Source organism: Kogia breviceps, chromosome 18, assembly GCF_026419965.1.
Source record: "Kogia breviceps isolate mKogBre1 chromosome 18, mKogBre1 haplotype 1, whole genome shotgun sequence".
NCBI classification, from domain to species: Eukaryota; Metazoa; Chordata; class Mammalia; order Artiodactyla; family Physeteridae; genus Kogia; species Kogia breviceps.
Genome location: NC_081327.1, coordinates 14,536,971 through 14,557,682, shown reverse-complemented (window position 1 = coordinate 14,557,682; position 20,712 = coordinate 14,536,971). Strand labels below are relative to the sequence as shown.

Sequence of the window (20,712 nt, the reverse complement as noted above, 5' to 3'; positions counted from 1 at the left end):
TTATGTACCACAAAGGAAAAATACACAGACATTAAACTATGCCACATAATTGTAAGATGAATTCCAATTAAGTTCTTCCTAGAATTAATGAAATACAACACACTATTACGAATTTTTCATGGGTCAGCTGCCACTATGTGAGTACACACAGAAGAGCACACTCATGCTGGTCCAGGGCAGCTAATGTGGGAGACTGGTGCTGGCACCACCAATAACTCCACCTCCCAATATGCTTGTTTCAGTGTAGTACCTTCCTCCCCACTGATTCTGGGCTTGGCCACATGACTGACTTTGACCAATGGGGTATCAGCAGGCATGACGCACGAAGGGGCATTTTCTCTTGGAATAGCCCCTCTTGGAGCTACTGCGTGAGGAAATCCTCCTACCCTCCTGGAGGGACCACAGGGAGAGGGATGCTCGGTTCACTCTCAGAAGTTCCAGCCATCTCAACTGAGCTAGCAGACATGTGAGTGCTGCTGTCCAGGCCAATCGGGCCTCCAGCTGACTGCAGCCACGCGTGTGACCAAAGCAAGATAGCAGAACTGCCCAGCTCAGCCCAGCCCACATTGCAGAGTCATGAACAAAAAAAGTGGTGCTGGACTTCCCTGGTGCTGCAGTGGTTAAGAATCCGCCTGCCAATGCAGGGGACATGGGTTCGAGCCCTGGTCCAGGGAGATCCCACAGGCCGCGGAGCAACTAAGCCCGTGCGCCACAACTATTGAGCCCGAGCTCTACAGCCCACGAGCCACAACTACTGAAGCCCGCGTGCCACAGCTACAAAAGCTTGCATGCCTAGAGCCTGTGCTCCGCAACAAGGAGAAGCCACCACCAAGAAGCCCGCGCACCACAACGAAGTGTAGCCCCCACTCGCCACAACTAGAGAAAGACTGCGCGCAGCAACGAAGACCCTATGCAGCCAAAAATAAATAAGTAAATTTATCAACAAACAAAATAAGTGGTGGTTGTTTTAAGCCTTACGTTTTGGGGTAGAGACACTGGCACATGCCCTGAAGTGTGCTTGGTTTGCTGTCCGTGAGCGGCTCCAAGCAGTGGGGGCTACCGTGCATCAGAGGGTTTTCTGGAGTGACGAGACTGGGATGGAGGACAGAGCAGAGGCTGTGGGGCAGAGGTACAAGGGGGCATTGTGGAGGTCTTCGGTCTTCGGTTTGGGTTTCTCTGGAAGCAGAGGCTGAGGCAAGGATTTGAGGACAAGATTACCTGCAAGGAGTGGAGAACATTGATAGGGGAGGCGGGAAGGGACCCAGAAAAGGGAAAGCTTCCAAGAAAGGGTACGTTATCAAGCCAGAACCATGGTGGAGAACCGGAGCTTCGTTCCACTGGGGAGCTTTGAGAGCCCGTGTAGAACACACACTTCCCAGTTATCCCCACGGAGGCAGGGGACCCGGAGTATTTACGTACCGTTTCCCTTCAGTCAGTCACTGGTTGAGAGCTGCTGGAGCGGGCAGAGGCGTGATCCTCGTGGCATGGAAGTCCTGCCACACTCACACCCAGGGCAAAGTGGGCACCAGTGGTCTAAGGATGCCCACAGGCAGAGTCACGTGCTGGCCCTGGCAGTTAGACCACGAGGTGTTGACAGGGTGAGGGGGACAGGATATGGACTTGGCACCCGCTGTGTCTGCTACAACCCCCCACCCAGACACATTCACCCAAACACGGCTCCTCAGCCGCTTCCCCGCACCAATGATTAGAGACTAGACAATAGCGGTTCTAGTCCAAACCAAGTTTAATCAAGAGTTTCAGATAGGGGAGGGATTCACTAGAAATACTGAGGTCTGGGTCAGGGGCCTGGTTGTGTTCCGACTTAAAGCAGTAGGACCTAGGGGACTCCAATCGAGAGTCCTTCCTATGTCTCAGGGTTAAGGACCTGAAGGGGGTGGGCCCTGGGGAGGTCAGGGGTCATCTTAGGAGCTCTACTAGGATCGTACCGGAAGCTGTTTGGGCATACCCCAAGTACCATATAGGGGAGTTACATCTGGACCCCAAAAGATCCTGGTGGGGAAAGGGTTGGGGGGTCCAGTGTGTTTCACAGAAACAATCAAGGGGCCTCGATTTCACAGAAATCATCAAGAGGGCTCCTTGTGGGTGGGGGAAGGGTATCATACCACCCCAAATATTGGGGACTGTTTACCCGCCAACAGCTATTTTGGGGTTTTAATGTAAGACCCCGATGGCAGGACATTACGCACATACATGATCACGGATTTGCAACATTAGCATACGCTGGCTGTCCCACAGGACGGTGGGGACTGGAAAATCAGTCCAGGTTCTGGGTTTGAGTCCTAAGAGGACAGGCCTGGGGGTGCCACACGGCTCCTCTTCAGTAGCTGCCGGAGCTGTGGACAAGATAAGATGGGGGAGAAGCTTGAGAGGCTGCAAGGAGAACGGGCACACCTGTGAAGTTGGGGGTCAGAGAGAAGTGAGTAGGGTCAGTTGGGTTTGAAGGTCAGAGGTTCTGAGTCAAGATGCAGGGCTGGGGGTGAAGGCTCGTTCACACAACGAATCAAGGCTCCTGAACAAAGGTGTTGCTGGCTGGGCGTTCCCACCTTGGGATTAGCGTTGAGGACTGGGAGTCAAAGGGGAGAAGCAAGGGGCCAGAGTCACACTGGGGGGTCAGAAGTCTCACTCTTAGGTCAGGACTAAAAGTCAGGGGGCTGGAGGTCATACTTGGGGATCAAAGGTCACACCTTGAGGTTAGGATTCAGGGTTGAAAGTAGAGGTCACACTCTGAGGTCAGAGTGGAAATAGAGGTCAGGAGGAGTCACCATTATCAGGCAAGGGCGCAAACACTGAGGTCCAGGGTCTTTTTTTTTTTTTGGCCGTGCCACATGGCATGTGAGATCTTAAGTTCCCCAACCGGGGATGGAACCCATGCCCCCCGCAGTGGAAGCGTGGAGTTTTAAACGCTGGACCGCCAGGGAAGTCCCTCAAGGTCACATTTTGAAGTCAGGGTTGGATAAGGGTCAAGGTCACCTTCTGAGATTACAAGTCACCCTCTACAGTCAGGAATGATGGGGTCGGGGGGTGCACCCTGCAGTCGGGGTGGGCTCAGTGCTCACCCCCTCGGGGCCCGGCCCGGGCCGTAGCAGGTGGACAGGCTGCTCGTTCTCCAGGTTGCGCAACGTTGGATCCGCCCCAGCTGCCAGCAGGCGCCGCACAATGGCCTCTTGGGCCGGCCCAGGGGGCAGGGCGGCCGCCATGTGGAGGGCTGTGTTCCCATGGGCCTGGGGATGGTGAGGGGTGGGGGGGGCCTGCTGAAGACACAGGCTCAGCTGGCCTGGGCCCTCGACGGTGCGCTTGATATTCCATCACACCCAGGTCCCACCTGTCCCTCCTCACATCCCCCAGAAGCCCTCTCCAGGGCCACATTCCACACACCCCTCTAGGCCCTACACGTGCCCCGTCCACGTCCCACACAGCGGCTCCTCCACAGCCACAGCCTGCAGAACTCCCAACGTCCCACTGCCGGCTCTCTGCCACATCTCGCCCAATCTGCACATTCCAGCCTAGGCTCCTACCTTCATGTTGACAAAGGCCCGCAGGTCTCCCCGTGGCAGTGCCAGCAACAGCTGAACCAGGGTCGGGTTGGCAGCCTGCACAGCCAAGTGCAGAACCGTCTTGTTGCTCTTGATCTCCTGTAAGGAGGGGAATGGCAGAGGTCAGGCCAGTCCTCACACCCAAGCCTCCACCCGTGGAACCCAGGAGCCTTCAGACACCCTGTCTCTCTTTTTCAAGGACCCAGGAGTGCCTTTTACAGTTGTACGTGCTGTGCACTCTACAGGAATACCAGATTTAAGGGGGTACCATTCAGATCATACACATCACTGAACGGTACATTTATTAAGACAATTTTCCAGCCCAGGTATCTTTGAGAAAAAGATTTCTTTTCTATTCCTCCAAAGGAGCTCTCTGGACTAGCAGCTGCCCTGGCCAGCCCACATTGTATTAAACACAGTAAAATGTGCCCACATCCCACATGGACTGTATTTTATCTATAAGGATGGGAACTGAGCAGCATTAATCAGTGGACTCCCTAAGCCTGTAGCTACTTCCATACTGAACTGTTCTCTTCATATTTTGAAGCAGATAAAGACATTTTCCACAATGAAACGTTACTATGTGCCTTTAAAGAATTTGTAATGATACTAAACATTAAAAATTGTGTGTTTAGACATAGAAAATAAACGTATGGTTACCAAAGGGGAAAAGGGATGGGGGAGGATAAGTTAGGAGTTTGGGATTAGCAGATACAAACTACCACATGTAAAACAGATAAACAACAAGGTCTTACTGTATAGCACAGGGAACTAGATTCAATATCCTGTAATAATCCATAACAGAAAAGAATATGAAAAAGAATATGTGTATATGTGTGCAACTGAATCACTCTGCTGTACCCCAGAAACTAACACAACACTGTAAATCAACTATACTTCAATTTTTTTAAAAAATTGTGGGTTTATATAGGGCAAAACAACCTAGCTGGCTCATCAAAAAAATTATGAAGAAAAAACTCTAAAGGAGGGGACGCTCTAAATTAAGAGCTTAAAAGGACATATCACTGCAATGTGTGGGCTTTATTTGGATCTTAGTTTTTTTTTCGTTTTTTTTTTTTAATGAATAAAATAAATGTATGTCACTTTAGAGCCAAATAAAAATTTGAACACAGGATATTTGATATTATGAGACTGTTAATTTTTTTTAAGGTGGAATAAAGGTACTGAGGTTAACAAGAGTTCTTGTCTTCTAAAGACAAATATTTATGGATAAAATTATAAGCTTGAATTTGCTTAAAAATAATACAGGAGAAGTTGACAGGAAAGGACTGGCTATGAGTTGCTGGTTATTTATGTTGGGTACACGGAGTCCATTATACTATTTTCTGTACTTTATCTATATTCAAAGTTCTTGAACTAAAATTTAAAAATCCAAAACAATGAGTAGATGTTTAATTCTCTCAGCCAGCCTTTGAAGGAGCTACTGTCAGGAAGGAGGAGACTACACGTATTCACAGCTGGATTCTGGGGTCAGGCCACCTGGGCTCAAATCCCCTCTCTGACACTCACAAGGCAAAGTCCTTGAGCCTCAGTTTCCTTATCAGTGGAAGAGAGAAAGTTATAATAGTGTGTTTGTGAGGATTCAATTAGCTAATCCATGAAACTTAGGGTTTGATGAATAGTAAGTGCTTGGTAAATACAAGTTAAGATTAGTAATATTATTCCCAGTTGTCAACTGGGGCACAGAGAAGTGAAGTCACGTGTTCAAGGTCACACAGCTGGGAAGAGGCAAGTCAGCATTTGTTTCGAGCCCCTGGATATCCAGGCACCCCCATCCCACATGCCCTCCTGGAGGCCAGCTGCCCACTGCCCAGCTCACCTGGCTGGTATGATCAGCACCCATGTGCAGCAACATCTTGACGCAAGCCAGCCTGTCTTGGGCCTGGGTACTCAGTACTGGGGGATATAGGTCGGGTGGGTGCATAGCAACGTTGAGGGCCAGGATGGCTGTGTGGAGAGGGGTGAGGCCTGCAGAGTAGAGACAGTGAGGACTCTACACCTGAGCACCGACCCCACCCAGCCACACCAGCCCCACCCACCCTGCCCACCACCCAACATACCCTCGAAGTCTCTGGCTTCGATGTCAACTCGAACCCCTGAGTTAATCACAGCCTGGGAGGAGGAGGAGGTAGAGAGCTGGATTAGGGTCTCCCCAGGCCTCCTAGCCCTGAAAGCCAGGATCTAGGCAATCAGTCCACCCCATTCATCCCACCTGCCAGGTGAACATACCGAGAGAACTCTTGGGAGCCCATATGTAGCGGCCACGTGTAAGACAGAACGCCCTTGATGGTCAGTGGCATTGGGTTCTGCTCCCAGGTTCAGTAGATCCTCCACAATCAGGGGCTGGTTGGCAGCAGCAGCCACCAGAAGAGGGGTCTGCAGGAGTCAGGAAAGGTCAGTCTGGGCCCCCAGCCCCCTCCCCTCTGAAAACCAGGAATCCAGGCCTCCAGACCCTCTGCCCTCAGATCCAGGAGTCCAGGCCCTCAGCCCTCACCTTGCCCTTATGCTCACGAATGTCCAGATGTCTGTACCCTTGGAGGATCTCAGCTGCGGCATATGCAGCCCAGCGCAACCCTCGAGCCGCAAACAGGTGCAGGAGCCTAAGGATAGGTGGAAGGCAGCAATGAGCACAGCACCCCAGCTGAGCAAGGGAGCCTGCAGACTCCATTCCCCTATACTCACGTGTCTCCCTCCTCATCCTGGGCCAGCAGCTTTTGTGGCCCCAAAGCCAGCATGTGAGCACGGGCAGTGTCCAGGGATGGTCCGCTGACCACAGGAGGCAACTGTGGGGGTCCTGAAGGGAGTCCAGAACCTCTCCAGGATCCTGCCGGTGGCAGAGAAGGTTCTGTATACAGCCGAGTATCCAGGGGGTCCTGAAGGGTACAGGTGATGGGGAGAGCCAGTCAGCTGAGAATTCCCTCTTTCTACCACACACACATACACATACAGAGCGCCAGGCAGAGTGGCTGGGCGTCCCATCTGCGCCAAGTGACCTTGTACCTTTGGGGCTCAGTTTTGCCCATCTGAGGAATGGGATCTTAACCCAGCCCCAGACATCTCAGAATGCTGCATAAGGGTAACTGGGAATCTTAGGAGCCCTTCAGCACCCAGTTCCCATTCTGTATCTCACCTCCATCCCCAGGGGAAATGAACACGGCCGCCCTGGGTCCGATTGTGAGTAGAAGTCAGGAGTCAGTAAACCTTCAGCAGCAGAAGCAGGGTAAGAGTAGGGCCTGTCCGGGTAGGCAGCATGCATGTTGGGGTCCCAGTCTGGAAAGCCCATGGGAGGTGCCAGGCTGCCAAGTCCAGAACCCACAGTCTCCTGGTGTGCTGGGAAGTGAGTATGGCCTGCGTGTGAGAGGAGGAGCAGGGTCAGGCCTAGTTACCAGTTAGGGAAGTCACAGCCCAGACAGGACCTGTGTGAGGGCCTGGAGTCCCCAAGGTACTGAAAGCTAGTACTTCTGGGGCACCAAGGGGCTGGAAGCTTGGACTTTTGGGACCTAAATGCCTGGGACTCTGAGGGGTTGAGGGCCTAGATTCCAGGCTGGGAGCCAGGGCCCCTGAAGGACTATGTGCATAGACTACTGGGCTCCAGAGAATCTGGCTCTACTCTGCAAGTCTCAGCAAGAATGAGGGCCTAACTCCTAAGTTCCTGAAAGTTCTAAGAGTTGGGGTGTTTGAGTCCCTGAGGGAAGCTGGGGCTAGGAGCTGAGGGAACCAGGTGAGTTTCCAGACTTACCAGCTTCACACTCTTTCTCAGATGGGGTCAGGGGCTGGGCCAGGGGAGCCAGGAACTGTCCCTTGTAGAGGCATAAGCAAAAAGAAACAAGGGTGAATTTATCTGGCAGATTCCTCAGCATCCATTCCCCACCTACAGGGCATCTAACTCAGGACTGCGTCTCTCATCAGCCCTGAGGGCCCAGCAAGGCAGCAAGTCCTTGCCCAACAGGACATGGCCTCATGGGAGTTGTAGTTTACAGCGCTTCATAGGCCTCACCGGTAGCCCACCAGCGTCAGGCTGCTGCTGGCGGCGCCTTTGTTCTTCTAGGAGCTTCTTCACCGTCTGTGATGGGCAGTGGCTGCGCTCATTCCGGATCACTGCGGGGTGAGGAGGGAGGGAAGTTATCAGGGGTCCTTAGGTCACCCAGGTGCGCCGGGGAGTGGATCTGAGCGCCCTCCCGCGCGGAAAAACTGGCACACTGATACCTTCTGAGAACTCCAAAGCCAATCTAAGATTTCGGGTGCGGCGCCGCCTCCGCGGTTTCCTTCCTTTTGCTCCGCACTTTCCCCTCTGACACCCAACTTTCCACCAGCGTCGTGGAAACTGAGGAAGGAGGTGGAGGGCGCCCTCTGCAGGCCCCCTCCCTCTGCCTGCCACTTCCGTGAAAAATCCCACCCCACCCCACCCCCAGATCTCCCAATCCTGAGGGATTCGGGGCGTCGCCGGGCATCACTCCCCAGAGACGCACAACCAGGTTCCCAATATCTCTCTGCCCTAGAAGCTGCCCTGATACTTTTTCCTCGGGATACCAGGCCTCCGAATCCCCAGCCCCTCTCCCTGAGGAAGCACGAAGTCAGTAGCCCCCTGGCTCATCAGGAATCCAAAGGTTCAGCCCTCGCCCCCCTCTTCAGACCCAGAAGTCCAAGCCCCACCTCACGGGAGTCTGGGAGACTCGCATCCCCTTCCCCAGGACCCAGGAGTCCGGGCTCTCAGCCTACTCCCCCGTAGGACCTGGGAATCCCAGTTTCCAGACTCCTTGTTCGCACGACGCAAGAAGGCCGGGCCCTCAGCCCTCACCCTTCCGAACCCTCACCCTTCCGAGCCCCGCGCGAGCATAGGAAGGGTTAAGCGCCGGAGGGCGGAATCGGAAACAGACCAGGCGCGACGCGCTGACGTCACGGCGCTCACGCAAGGGAATCTTCCACCTCCCTCTTCCTCTCCGCCCGGCGGCCCAGGTGTCCCGCTCCGAGACGCGATGCGTGGCCAAGCGTGGCGCTCGTGGAATCCCCGCACAAGGGAAATTCCTGCTCAGCTCGGGGACCCGGGCCGGGTGGCGACTCGGGAAATCCCAGGGTGGGGCAGGGTCACGGCCAGAGTGCATCCCTGCGGCCAAGCCCCGGACCTTGCCCACCCAGACCTTGGCTGATTTCAAACAAAGCCCCCAAGGACTCGATCCAGCCTCTTTTTCTACAGCATGGAGTCCGGGTCGCCAGCCCCCTCCTCCCAGGACCCAGGCAGGAGTCGGGGCTCCCAGCGCTTTCACCCCCGGGACCTAGGATTCAGGATCAGCAGTCCTTTACCCCACCCCACGCCCCCGCCCCGGGACTCAAAGAGTCCAGAATCCCAGCCGCTCCGGGATCACGACCCAGGAGTCTGGGCCCTTCGCCCCCTCCAAACACCGGGTACCCTCACTCTCAGCTTGATGCTTCACCCCTCACTCTTGATGCTCTAGCTCCGTCCCTCAGAGCCTCAAGAGTCCGTCCCCCAGCCCCTCTCTTAGGGCCCGAGCGTGCCTCACCTCCCCGCCCCTCCATTACCTCGGGCATTCCGTGATGCGGATTGTGGGGCCCCAGGGCCCCGGCCTCGGCGCTGCGCCAGCCTCGCTGTTTCCCCGCGGAGCCGCCGCCGGGTCCCCGATCTTGGGTTGGGTCCCCCCGCGACTTTTTAAACTGAGGTTCTGGCACCGCCCAGTCGTGGGACGGGCCCCGCCCACAAGCCCGGGAGTCCCCGCGTTGCGCTCGAGCAAACTTGGGGTCTAAATGGGCGGGGCTGACTTTAAAAGCCTTACTCCTAAGTCTCCCCGGAAACGGGGATTGGGAACCCCGTCTTTGGTCTGAGGGAGAAGGGGCCTGAGGTAGCGGACTCCTGAAAGAGGAGGGAACTGGGGACCTCGACTTTTGTCCAGGGGGGTGTTGGAGGCCTTGACTCCCAGGCCCTGGGCTGGCGGGGGGGAGCGGGGGGACGCTGCCAGTATTACTGGGTCCTGAGAGAGAAGGGGGCTGGGGTTCTGAACTCCCTGGTCTCGAGGGAAGAAAGGTCTGTAGGTAAGAGTGACATAGGTGGACTCAAATTTCCCCCCTTCCACACATCACCTTTTTCAGAGGCCAGTTCTCATTCATTCATCATTAAAAATAATTACTGCAAGGGAGGTACTTTGCTGGGTGCTGTGGCATAGCTGTGAACTAAGCAGGCAGGAATTCCCAACCCTCAAGCCAACTGACATTCCAGTGGGAGGCTCATTCTCAGTTCCCATCTTGGTGACCATGTAAATCATATTTCTCCCCTGCCCTCAAGACTCTATGCTCTCCTGGTTCTCCTCCCTCACTTGCTGCTCCTTCCGTTTTACTGGCTGTTTCCTCCTCTTCACCCATTCTTGATGTTGGGAGGAGGTGGTGTTGCTCCTCTGTCTGTACTCACTTCCTTGATGATCTCATCCAGTCTCATGGCTTTAAATACCATCCATAAGCCAGCAATCCCCAAATTTACATCTCCAGACCAGACTTATCCCCTGAACTCAAAGAGGCAGCTGTGGTCATTCAGTTTCTCCACAGGGAGATCTATCAGGCATTTCCAACCCAGTCTGCCCAAATCTTGGCACTTTCCCCCCTAAACCTGCTTCCCCTCCTTCTCCATCCTGTCAAAGGATGCTCTGTCTTCTCAGTTGCTTAGGCCAGAAGTTTTGGTCATCCTGGACCCCTCTCTCTCATACACACTCATATCCACTCCATCAGCAAGTTTTGTTGGCTCTACCTTCAAAATCTTTCCAGGATCTCCCCAGTGCCCACACCCTGGTCTACCTGTCATGTCCCATCTGGACGATCACAGCAGCCTCCCTGATCTGTCTGACCCTCCCCCTAGTTTGTCCCTAAAGGCTGTCAGAGAGATCCATCACCTCTCCCCCTCCCACACACACACAGGAAGCAGGTGGCCCTGCCACCAGCAAAGTGACATCCGCTATTGCTGCCTCTCTACTCCCCACTGTTCCTCAGGACTTCTCTAGACCAAAGCCCTTTGACAGACCTCTTCCAGCCTCCAGCCCACCATGGTTCCTGCAGGCAACATCCTGTTCCTGCTTTTGCTCCCAGGTGAAGCCAGTGGTTATGGGATGGCTGCTGTTCGAACCCTTCTCACCGCTGGGTGAGATTTCCTGTGGGGTGAGATTTCTGATTTCCTGTCTCCCTCTGTGTCTCTGGGTGCTTCCCTCCCATTTGACGCCTCTTTCTCATTTGACCTCTCCTGAGTGGAGTCTACTTCTCAGGGCATCACCTTTCCCTGCACCCTGTTTTGAGAACCACCTCTCCCCACTGATCTACCTTCCCTCTCCTTCCTCAGTGGCTGCAGCTCAGATGACCGCAGGTGAGAAATCAACACCCTGTCCCCTTTGCAGCACCACTTCAGGTCCTGCTTCCATCCCTAAAGTGTGGCCTGTGAGTCCCGGATCTCACCTCGCATCCCTGAAGCAGAGCCCCCAGAGGATCTGCAGCCCTCTCTAGGTCCCCATCTCACTGTCCTCATCACCAAACTGAAGGCCCAGGGACTCGGCCACCCGCCAGCCTGTCTTCAGGAGTACTTACTATGCCCAAAGCAGAGTCCTGGGAGCCCTGGGACACCCCCCAGCCTCTCTCTGGATCTCCCTCTCCGCTCTCATTCGCCAGGGAATCTGGGACACCCACCTCCAAAGGGACTTCCTCCGACCCATATGCCCAAAGCCCAGGCCCAAGTGTCTGGGACCCCCCTCAGCTGCCTTCTGTCTTGGCTCCCATCCTCCCAGTTCCTGTTCCAGATGTGGGCCCCTCTCCCTGCCACTCCTCGTGGGCCTCGTGGCCGCAGACGCGGTTGTGTCACTGCTAATCATGGTGGTGGTGTTTGTGTGTGTGCGCGCCCATGCAGCAGCCCCACCCAAGGTGAGGGCAGGGACAGAGCTGGGCCTGAAGAGGCATGGTGTCCCTAGGGAGGGGGTCCCCAGGGCAGACGCCCCCGGGCAAGCCCTTGAGGTTCTGGGGAAACCCTGGGGGAGGTGCTTGGGGGAACTCCTGAGGAAACCCCTGAGGCAGGGGGTCCCCAAGGAAGTGGAGATGTGGGTGGAAGGTGGGTGGTCAGGCCTCGTGCTTTCTCTCCCCCACCCCCAGAAGATGGCAAATCTACATCAACATGCCTGGCAGGGGCTGACTCCCCAGTAACCGTGACATATGACTTCTGACCCTGTCATCCTGGATTGTGTGTGGCAGCAAAGGAAATCCAACCCTCTTTTGGGCTGGAATAAAGCAACTGAAATACTTCTTGTTCTAATTCTTTCTCAGACAACCCAGGTTCCCCAAAGGCTCCCTCTCATTTAGCTGTTTCTGGGTTAGAACCCCGCATATCCCCATCCCATCAGCCCAGGGATCTAGAATAACTCAACATTATTTGTGTGCTCCATGTTTATTTGGGGGCAGTAGTGGGGAGAGGTCTGACGTCTCACTGTGGACACTCTGGATCTGTATCTTGGTGGGAGTAGGAATAGAGTGCTGAGCAGGCATCAGGAATGTTTGGATCCAGGCATCAGGTTGTTGACTGCCCTCGTTTGGGCTCATTTTTAATATGGCCTCTGTGTGTTGAGGTTGCTGTAGACATCTGTCCTCTGGCCTTGGAGCTCCTAAAGGGATGGACAGGGTGTGGACCATCAGTGAAGAAAGTCCACCAAATAAACTGAAAAGAAAATCTAGCCTTCTCCCAGTGGCCTGCAAGGCCCCTGGCAGCTTCTTCAACCTTGCAGCCATGAAAGAGATCTGGATTTTATTCAAGTGCCTTCAGTGTTCCCCTTTCTCCTCTGCCTCATTGTTATGCCCCAGCCGAGGGGCCTTTGTGTGTGCTGTTCACTCTGCCTGAAGCATTGGTCCCCTAGATATTCCCATGGATAGTTCCTTCTCACCCTTCAAGTCTCAGCTCATGTCACTTTCTCAGAGAGGCATTTCTTGATTTCCCCATCTATAGTTTCTTCCCCACACACTTGAGTCACTGTCACATCAACCTACTTTATTTCCTTCGTGTTGCCTCCCCACATGATCTTATTTGTTAATCTGCTTCAAGTCTGTCTCCCCAGGACTCCCCTGGTGGCGTAGTGGTTAGGAATCCGCCTGCCAATGCAGGGGACATGGGTTCGAGCCCTGGTCCGGGAAGATACCACATGCCGCGGAGCAACTAAGCCCGTGCGCCACAACTACTGAGCCTGCGCTCTAGAGCCCACAAGCCACCACTCCTGAGCCCACGTGCCACAACTACTGAAGCCCACACGCCTAGAGCCCGCGCTCTGCAACAAGAGAAGCCACCGCAATGAGAAGTCCGCACACCGCAACGAAGAGTAGCCCCTGCTTGCCACAACTGGAGAAAGCTCACAAGCAGCAACAAAGACCCAAAGCAGCCAAAGATAAAAATTAATTAGTTAATTATTTTTAAAAATGTCTGTCTCCCCAACTAGGATGTAAGCTCTGCTGCTGTGTCTCCAGCATCTAGCATATATAGGCCCTCAACAAATTCCACCAAAGGAATGAATAAACTGGGGCTTTGCCCTAAAATTTCACGGCCCCCCACCTCCCCCAGTAACTGGAAAACCCCTTCAGTCTCTTGGACCTCACAGAGCCAAACTTGAGATTCTTATACTTTACAAAGAGACTTTTTATCCACAAGTGAGGCAAAGCAAAGTAGGTTGCAGACAAGTAAAACAGATTTCGCAGAGCAGGGTTCACAGTGGGGATGGGGTGGGGTTCTATGGCCCCAAGATGCAGGCCTCAGATAGAATCCCTGAAATCATATACAAATGCCCGGTCTGGAGTTCATCTTTCTGGAGAGGGTCTGTTTGGCTTCCATTAGATTCTCAGAGGAGCTCATGACCCCCTAAAGGGTTAAGAATGGCATTGACATGATGTGGGAGATGGAAAGATGACATTTGCATCGTGGTTCTTAAGAAGGGTTTCAAGGATACCTGCACTACCCCTAGATTATATGCACAATTTTGTATTTTTTGTGTGGATTTTTCTGAAGAGTCTCTGGCTTTCGTCAGTTTCTCAGAGGTTGCAGGGTCCCTCCCCACAAATTCAGAGCTCCTCTCTTTAGACTTACCATACTAGGGTTGAATTATATCCTCTGCCCTTATGAGGACTTCTCTGAGAAATCAGCCTGTCCTGGGCTGGGCTTTTCCAGAACAATTCAGAGCCTGCCTTCTGGCTGAGACAAACCATCCCTGTATTTCCCCCTCTATGCATTTTAAGCTGAGCATAAGGTTGTGATTGATCATTGAAAGCAGTTTGGGATAGTTTGTCTTCAAGCGTTTGAGGAGCTGCTGAGAAAGTGGGCTTTAGGGTCTAGGTTCTGCGGAGCTGGGGGAGGGGTACTTGGGACAAGACACTCTCAGGGCAGGAGTGAGGTGTGCGAAAGAAAAGCCGGTTTCCTCACCTGATAAGGCGACTCTGTCTCCGTGATGTGCTGTTTCCGGGCCACTGCTTGGGGGTGGGGAACAGCAGAGTTCAGAGACAGACGGGGTGAGAATTGAGACCATTTTGTTGCCAAAGCCGCCCCTCCATCACCTCTTTTCGGGTGGACGTGACTTGGGAGCTTAGCCCTCCCCGCCAGGCAAGTCCTCGGAGGGTCCCAGGCCATCCCCGGCCAGCTCCACTCACCCTCCGTGGGCCCTCGCCCCCGAGGGACCAGCCGACCCAGGGAGTACACGGCCAGGGCGATGAGTAGGGTGAGGACGAGGTCACCCAGCACGATCCCCGCCAGCACGCTGGGGCTCACCGAAGAGCAGCTGCAGTCTGGGAACGGAAGTGGCACAGGAGTCAGAGGTGACCAGTGGGATTTGGGAATCGGGAGGTGGTGTCAGCCCTCAGGGGGTGGTGTGGAGAGACTGGGGAAGGGACAGAGGTGTGGTGGTCTTTGGGAGGTAGGGAGGGGGATCGCAAGGTCTAGGCCTACCTGCGTGGGCCTGAACGAGGCTGAGACCTGAGGAGAGAAAAAGAAGGTAAACTGAGACACGTGACTATGACTGGGGTTGGGCAGAGAAGCGGGGCAGGATGGGTCCTGACGGGTAGCAGGCGCGGGTGGAGAGAGCCACGTCTGGTGGGACCTGCGGGCCGGCATCACGGCCACCGGACTGTGTTACTTCTACGTCGACTCGTCCTGTTGCAACACCCTCTACCTCTCCCAGAGGCCAGATCTTGGGGGGTGCAGGCTCTGGGAGAGACCCATAGGGTTTGGGGAGCCGGGGATCTGCTCCGGTACCAACCCCCACCCTTTGGTTCTGTCTTTCCGCCCTGTTCCCTGCCCTGCCCAGAGCTGAGCCCAGGAGCTGCCGAAGCCCCCAACTCACCACCCACAGTCAGGAGAGACAGGAGCCTGTTGGAGGGTCCAAGGCCCCCCATGATGCAGGCGACGCTGCTGGACACCACAGTCCAAGGCGGGTGGGATGTGGCGTAGTGTCCAACCAAGTAAAGGAGGAAGTCTGAGGTGGGTGGTGGCAGGAGGGAGGAGGGGACGATGGGGGAGGAGGAACGGAGACGGATACCACCAAAGAGTCAGGCCCAGGGGCCATGCTGCAGCCCCCAATGGCTGGAACGGAGGGCAAAAGATCCGTGTGTCAACTCGACCTCCATCCCTAGGCAGGGGTCAGACATCATTGTAACAGGAGGGTCTGTGGCTGACTGTGATTGAAGCTATCTCTGCCTTTTCCTGGCTGGACAACCTCGAACAAGTCACTCAACCTCTCTGGGCCTCCGTTTCCTCATCTGCAAAATGAGGAGTAAAATAGTACCTACTTTATACTATTGTTGTGGGGAATCAAATGAATTAATATTTCTAGAACAGGGTCTGACCCTTGTCAGCTTTTTATAAGAACCAGTTATAATTACTTGACAATCAGAATCGTGTGATGGTCATAGGATATTAAAAGAGAACCATCAGGATATGGGTACTAACGACGTGCAGGCAGCCCGTCCCAAGTGTTCATGCATTTAACCCCCAAGAACACTCTTCTGAGGTAGATGCTCTGATCCCCATTTTACAGAAAGATAAAGACACTTGCCCAAGGTGACACAGAACATAAAGGCAGAAATGGAACCCAGGACCCAGAGACAAATATTTGACCCTTAGAGAGAAAGAAAAAAGAACCAAGATGGAGGATAGGGAAGGAGAAAGTAGCGGGAAGGCAGAGAAAGAGGGAGAGGAATAGGCAGTGACACAGATGCACACAGCACAGACGCAGGACTGGGGCTTTGGGGTGAGGCAGGTGGGGGAAACACGGTAACGCTGGGCCAGCTTAGGCTGCTCCCACCAAATGAGGAAGTGGCTGGAAGCGAGCACTGAGGGAGGCCACCCAAGAGATGACAAGGACTTCTAGCCCCAGCAGGAGATGAGCTGGGGCTGTTGAAGGAGGAACCTGAGGTTAGGGCGCTGGGGGGATGGGCCAGCAGCAGGAAGCCCCCCTCCCCTGTCCAGGCGGCACACCCACAGCTCCCCGGGGGGCCGGGCTCAGGAGAAAAAAGGGGAAACTGGATGCTGGTCATGGGACAGACGCTGAGTGGCCCCATTGCGGAGGCGTAGCATTCAGAGTCTGGAAGAGGGTCAGGGCCGAGTCCCAGGCAGCACTGGCTGCTAACGCCGCCACTGCCCAGGCCTGGCCGAGTCCCGCCGCAGAAGAATCAACACCCCACCATCACCACCACCACCACCAGGTCTGGAGGGAGCAGGTCCTGCAGGCCCTACTGGCACACCAGGCATCTCAAGTTGGCTGAAGCCCAGCGAGCCGGCGGGGGGGCGGGGGGGGGCGCAGTCAAAGACCAGAGGAAGCTCTGAGCCAGGAGGGCCTTGATCTGGCTCAGGTGTTCCCAGGGCTCCCTCTGGCTGGGGGTGGGGAGCAGGCTGTGGGGGGCAGGGCCAGGACCTGGGGGCCAGGCTGCTGCAATGGTCCAGTTTCTTGTGAGGATTTTGTGAGGTCTGTTAGAATCAGGCTTGCCTGGCACCCTGTATATGCTCAATGAATGTTAATCTTTATCAACATCATTGCTGCTACTGTTATTAGTACTTCAAGTCTTCGGTTCTGGGCTCGCCTTGAGAAAAATCCTCCCCCTACCTCTCGGCCTCAGCCTCCTGATCTGATTTCTTCCAACCCCAGCCAGGCCCAGGCTGTCCCCAGTCTAACAGCCCCACACCCAGGCAGCACCCAGTCAGAACAGATGTGACCACAGGGCTGGACCAGAGTCCTTGGGGCTCCCCTTTGGTTGCTGAGATGTGGGGACGTCTGAGATGTCCCAAGGGAACCGACTGGGGTGGTGGTAGATATTTGTGGGATGTGGGATAGAGGCCCTTTACCAACCAAAAGTGAAGTATTTCAATATTTTAGCGACAGGTACAACTTTACTGGTGCAGACTCCAATATGCCAGCCTGGGCTGGTCTCCGCTCCGTGGTCTCCATTCCACTGGGAAAAGGAACAGGCCGAGATGGAGGGCAGCACCCTCCCCCCAGTGCCAGACTCCAGGAATCCGGGTTGCCCCCCTGGCCACCAGATCTGTAAAGGGTCTCAGTCTCTCCTGGCAGCAGCCCAAGAGTTGGGGAAGGTCAAAGCTGACTTTCCCAAAAGGCCTGCTGTGTGCTGAGTCTATGACAAGCTTGCCTCTGTGGAAGCTACAGTCCCTCCCCACTCTCCCTGCTTCCACTTTTCCCCCCTACAGTCCATCTTCCCCACAGCAGCCAGAGGAAGCTTTCTGAAACGTGAGACAAATAACCCGCTTTTTTAAATGGCCAAAAGATTTGAACAGACACGTCACAAAACAAGAGATGTTGACTGGCCAAATAGCATGTGAAAAAACGCTCAACGTCACAAGTCATTAGGGAAATACAAACTAAAACCACAATGAAATACACACCTACTAGAATGACAAAAAAAAAAATTTTTTAAGTATTTATTTATTTGGCTGCACCCGGTCTTAGCTGTGGCATGCAGGATCTAGTTCCCTGATCAGGGATCAAACCTGGGCCCCCTGCATTGGGAGTGTGGAGTCCCAAACACTGGACCACCAGGGAAGTCCCTAGAATGACAATAATTAAAAACACGGACCCTACCAAGTGTCAGCAGAGACGTGGAGCAAATGGAAATGTAAAATAGAACCTTGGAAAAGAGTTTGATAGTTTCTTATAAAGTTAAATAGTCACCTATGCATAGATCCCGCAATTCTGCTAAAGAAGGCATTTACCCAAGAGAAATAAAAACATATGTTCATATAAACACCTGCCCATCTCTGTGTCCTCCCCTCGGGCCTCTTTTTGCCTCACTTGCCCTACTCGAGTTACACTGGCCTTCTTGCTGTTTCTTGAATAAGTCAAGCTCATTCTCACCTCAGGGCCTTTGTACCTGCTGTTCCCCCTGCCTGTGATGCTTTTCCTGAAGTCTTTGAATAATTGACCCTTTCTCATCCTCCAGGTGTCAACCCAAATGCTACACACTCACAGAGGCCTCCCCTGACCACCACCACAGCTCAAGTCACCTCCAACCAATTTCATTTTCTTCCTGTATTTGTCATGCCTGAAATTCTCTGACTTATGTATTCCTATTTCTATGGTCCGTCACTTCCTCTAGAATGGAAACTCCATAAGGAGAGGAATCTTTCTGTCATGTTCACTGTTGTGTCCCCAGAACACATAGCAGATGCTCAATAAATATTCTTTGGCTCTTGGCCCTAATGACCACCAGTGGTAACAGGTTACATCATCTCTGCAGAAGATTAAGGGTATCCCAAACATGCCCACTATTTCTTCCTGAATTGATCATTTGGCAGATAAGAATGCTAGGGTCCCCCAGTATCCTCCTACTCCTTCTTGCATGGAATTTTTAGCAGGGCCTCTGGCCACTAGACTAAAGACTGTATCTCCTGGCCTCATCTGCATTTAAGTGGACATATGACTTCATTCTGGCTGACGGGCCGTGTGGAAAGTCAATGAGCAATGTATAGGTCACAGGGTATACTCTACCCTTCTTCAATTTTCTCATTTGCTGCAATTTGAACGAGGGAAGGATCATCTTGGAACAAAGTGGATGAGGGCAACGTGATAAGGACAACAGAGCAACAAGATAGAAGGAGCCTCAGTACCCATCATCTTGGAGGAGCCACACCATCCCTGGACTATTATGTGAGAGAGAAACTTCTACCTTGTTTAAGCCACACATGGTAGGTAGTCTTTAAAAACAGTCACCAAGAATTTCTTCGTCCCAATATGCGTATGCTGTCCCCTCATCAAGAGGTACAGAGTCCATTTTCCCTCCCGTCATTCTGAGGTGACCTTATGACTTTCTTTGACTAAGAAAAGAGTGAAGGTGATGCTGTGCCCGTTCTGAGCCTAGGCTGTAAGAAGCCTTACAGCTTCCGCTCTTACTCTTCTGGAACCCAGATGCCATGCTATAAGGATGTCCAAGCTCCCTTCTTGGAGAGTGAGGCCACACAAAGAGGCCCTAGACGATGAGCTACCATGTGGAGAGAGAGGCCACATGGACGAGAACCAAGGCACCCCAGCAGACAGGAAGTGCCAGTGCCCCAGAAGATCCAGTCTTCTTGGATCTTCTGTGCCATGCCAGCCACCAGTTAAATGCAGCCCCTTGAATGACCCCCAGCCAACACACACACAAAGCAGAAGAACCATGCAGTCAGCTCACAGAATCATAAGAAACAACTACATGTTGGGATGATCTGTTACAAAGCATTAGACAATGGAAACAGCACTGTTATTTTGGGGGACCTTGTAACTGCAGCCAAGTCTATATCCTACCTGACATAGTTTCAAATGCCCTTCTTGAACTAGCTGCGTTTAGAGGGTGAAGTTTGTGAAGATTTGGAGGTTAGTGCACACATGCTCTAAGGGAACGCTGAGAACCCAAACATCAGAGGTGAGCGGGTGATGGAACATTGGACAGATCTGGATGGATACCAGGACTCTCTCCATAGCTTGCCTCTGCTTCTGTTGGGGCTAGCTTTGTTCAGCCCTCTCTGTTCCTTACGGAACAACAGAGTTTCTGCCATCAAAAATTTACTCTTGGGCTTCCCTGGTGACGCAGTGGTTGGGAGTCCGCCTGCCGATGCAGGGGACACGGGTTCGTGCCCCGGTCCGGGAAGATCCCAACATGCCGCGGAGCGAGTAGGCCTGTGAGCCATGGCCGCTGAGCCTGCGCATCCGGAGCCTGTGCTCCGCAACGGGAGAGGCCACAGCAGTGAGAGGCCCGCGTACCACCAAAAAAAAAAAGTTTACTCTTGCTGGTCCCTTGATTTCTATATATATGACAGGCTGGGACCTGGGGCCCTTTGCTGCAGTGCTTGCAGAATACAAGAAACAGAGCAACAGCATACAAAGAAACTATAAGGAACTAAAAATAACTGCGTACATGCGCAGTTGGGGCAAGTTACGAACAAGATACAAAAAGACTGGGACTTCCCTGGTAGCCCAGTGGGTAGGACTCCGTGTCCCGGGTTTGATCCTTGGTCAGGGAACTAGATCCCACGTGCATGCTGCAACTAAGAAGTCCACATGCTGCAACTAAGATCCAGCACAGCCAAAATAAATAAATAATTTTTTTTTTTTTTAAAGATAAAAAACCCAACTACCACTTCTGAGGTGTCAGGAGCAAAAGCAGGATACTGCACGTGATCCCTGCACACAGCACCACCAAGTGGGTTGGCCAGGGCTTCCCTGGTGGCGCAGTGGTTGAGAGTCCGCCTGCCGATGCAGGGGACGCGAGTTCGTGCCCCGGTCCGGGAAGATCCCACATGCCGCGGAGCGGCTGGGCCCGTGAGCCATGGTCACTGAACCTGCGCGTCTGGAGCCTGTGCTCCGCAATGGGAGAAACCACAACAGTGAGAGGCCCGCGTGTACCGGAAAAAAAAAAAAAAAAAAGAAAACCAAGTGGGTTGGCCAACCGCCTAAGCCGACCGTCTGGCCCGGACCCATGAACCCACCCATACCCTCACCCAGTTTAAACTTCAGGAAGCAAGCAAGGGGAACTGTGTCACTCCTTCGTGCTGCAGCACAAGTCCCAGTAGAGCCTTGCCTGAATTTCTCATCTGGCCTCTTATCAATTACTATTGATTAAGGAGTCCAAGAACCCTGGTTGGTTAGATAGA

The 20,712-nt window shown here is 53.5% G+C and overlaps 2 protein-coding genes across 7 annotated transcripts; both read right to left on the bottom strand.

The window, feature by feature from the left end:
• Nucleotides 1-1,726: 1,726 nt before the first annotated feature.
• NFKBID (NFKB inhibitor delta) lies at nt 1,727-9,215 on the bottom strand. Of its 5 annotated transcripts, none has more exons than XM_067019192.1 (12): nt 7,782-9,215; nt 7,573-7,673; nt 7,315-7,375; nt 6,706-6,923; nt 6,258-6,448; nt 6,070-6,175; nt 5,805-5,951; nt 5,636-5,687; nt 5,395-5,543; nt 3,537-3,653; nt 3,078-3,242; nt 1,727-2,354 (listed from the first exon to the last, which is right to left on the bottom strand). In XM_067019192.1, the coding sequence occupies exons 4-12, from the start codon at nt 6,856-6,858 to the stop codon at nt 2,301-2,303; spliced, it is 1,134 nt and encodes a 377-aa protein (XP_066875293.1). In that variant the 5' UTR covers nt 6,859-6,923; nt 7,315-7,375; nt 7,573-7,673; nt 7,782-9,215; the 3' UTR covers nt 1,727-2,300. The 5 variants fall into 5 exon arrangements, with proteins under 5 accessions (XP_066875293.1, XP_066875294.1, XP_066875292.1 ...); XM_067019193.1 differs by having other exon boundaries at nt 9,114-9,208; XM_067019191.1 differs by having other exon boundaries at nt 8,229-8,412.
• A 2,763-nt stretch (nt 9,216-11,978) lies between these two features.
• TYROBP (transmembrane immune signaling adaptor TYROBP) lies at nt 11,979-15,050 on the bottom strand. Of its 2 annotated transcripts, none has more exons than XM_059046238.2 (5): nt 14,921-15,050; nt 14,527-14,553; nt 14,232-14,366; nt 14,008-14,054; nt 11,979-12,211 (listed from the first exon to the last, which is right to left on the bottom strand). In XM_059046238.2, exons 1-5 carry the CDS (start codon nt 14,970-14,972, stop codon nt 12,152-12,154), a joined length of 321 nt encoding a protein of 106 aa, XP_058902221.1. In that variant the 5' UTR covers nt 14,973-15,050; the 3' UTR covers nt 11,979-12,151. The 2 variants fall into 2 exon arrangements, with proteins under 2 accessions (XP_058902221.1, XP_058902222.1); XM_059046239.2 differs by having other exon boundaries at nt 14,008-14,051.
• Nucleotides 15,051-20,712: the final 5,662 nt, after the last annotated feature.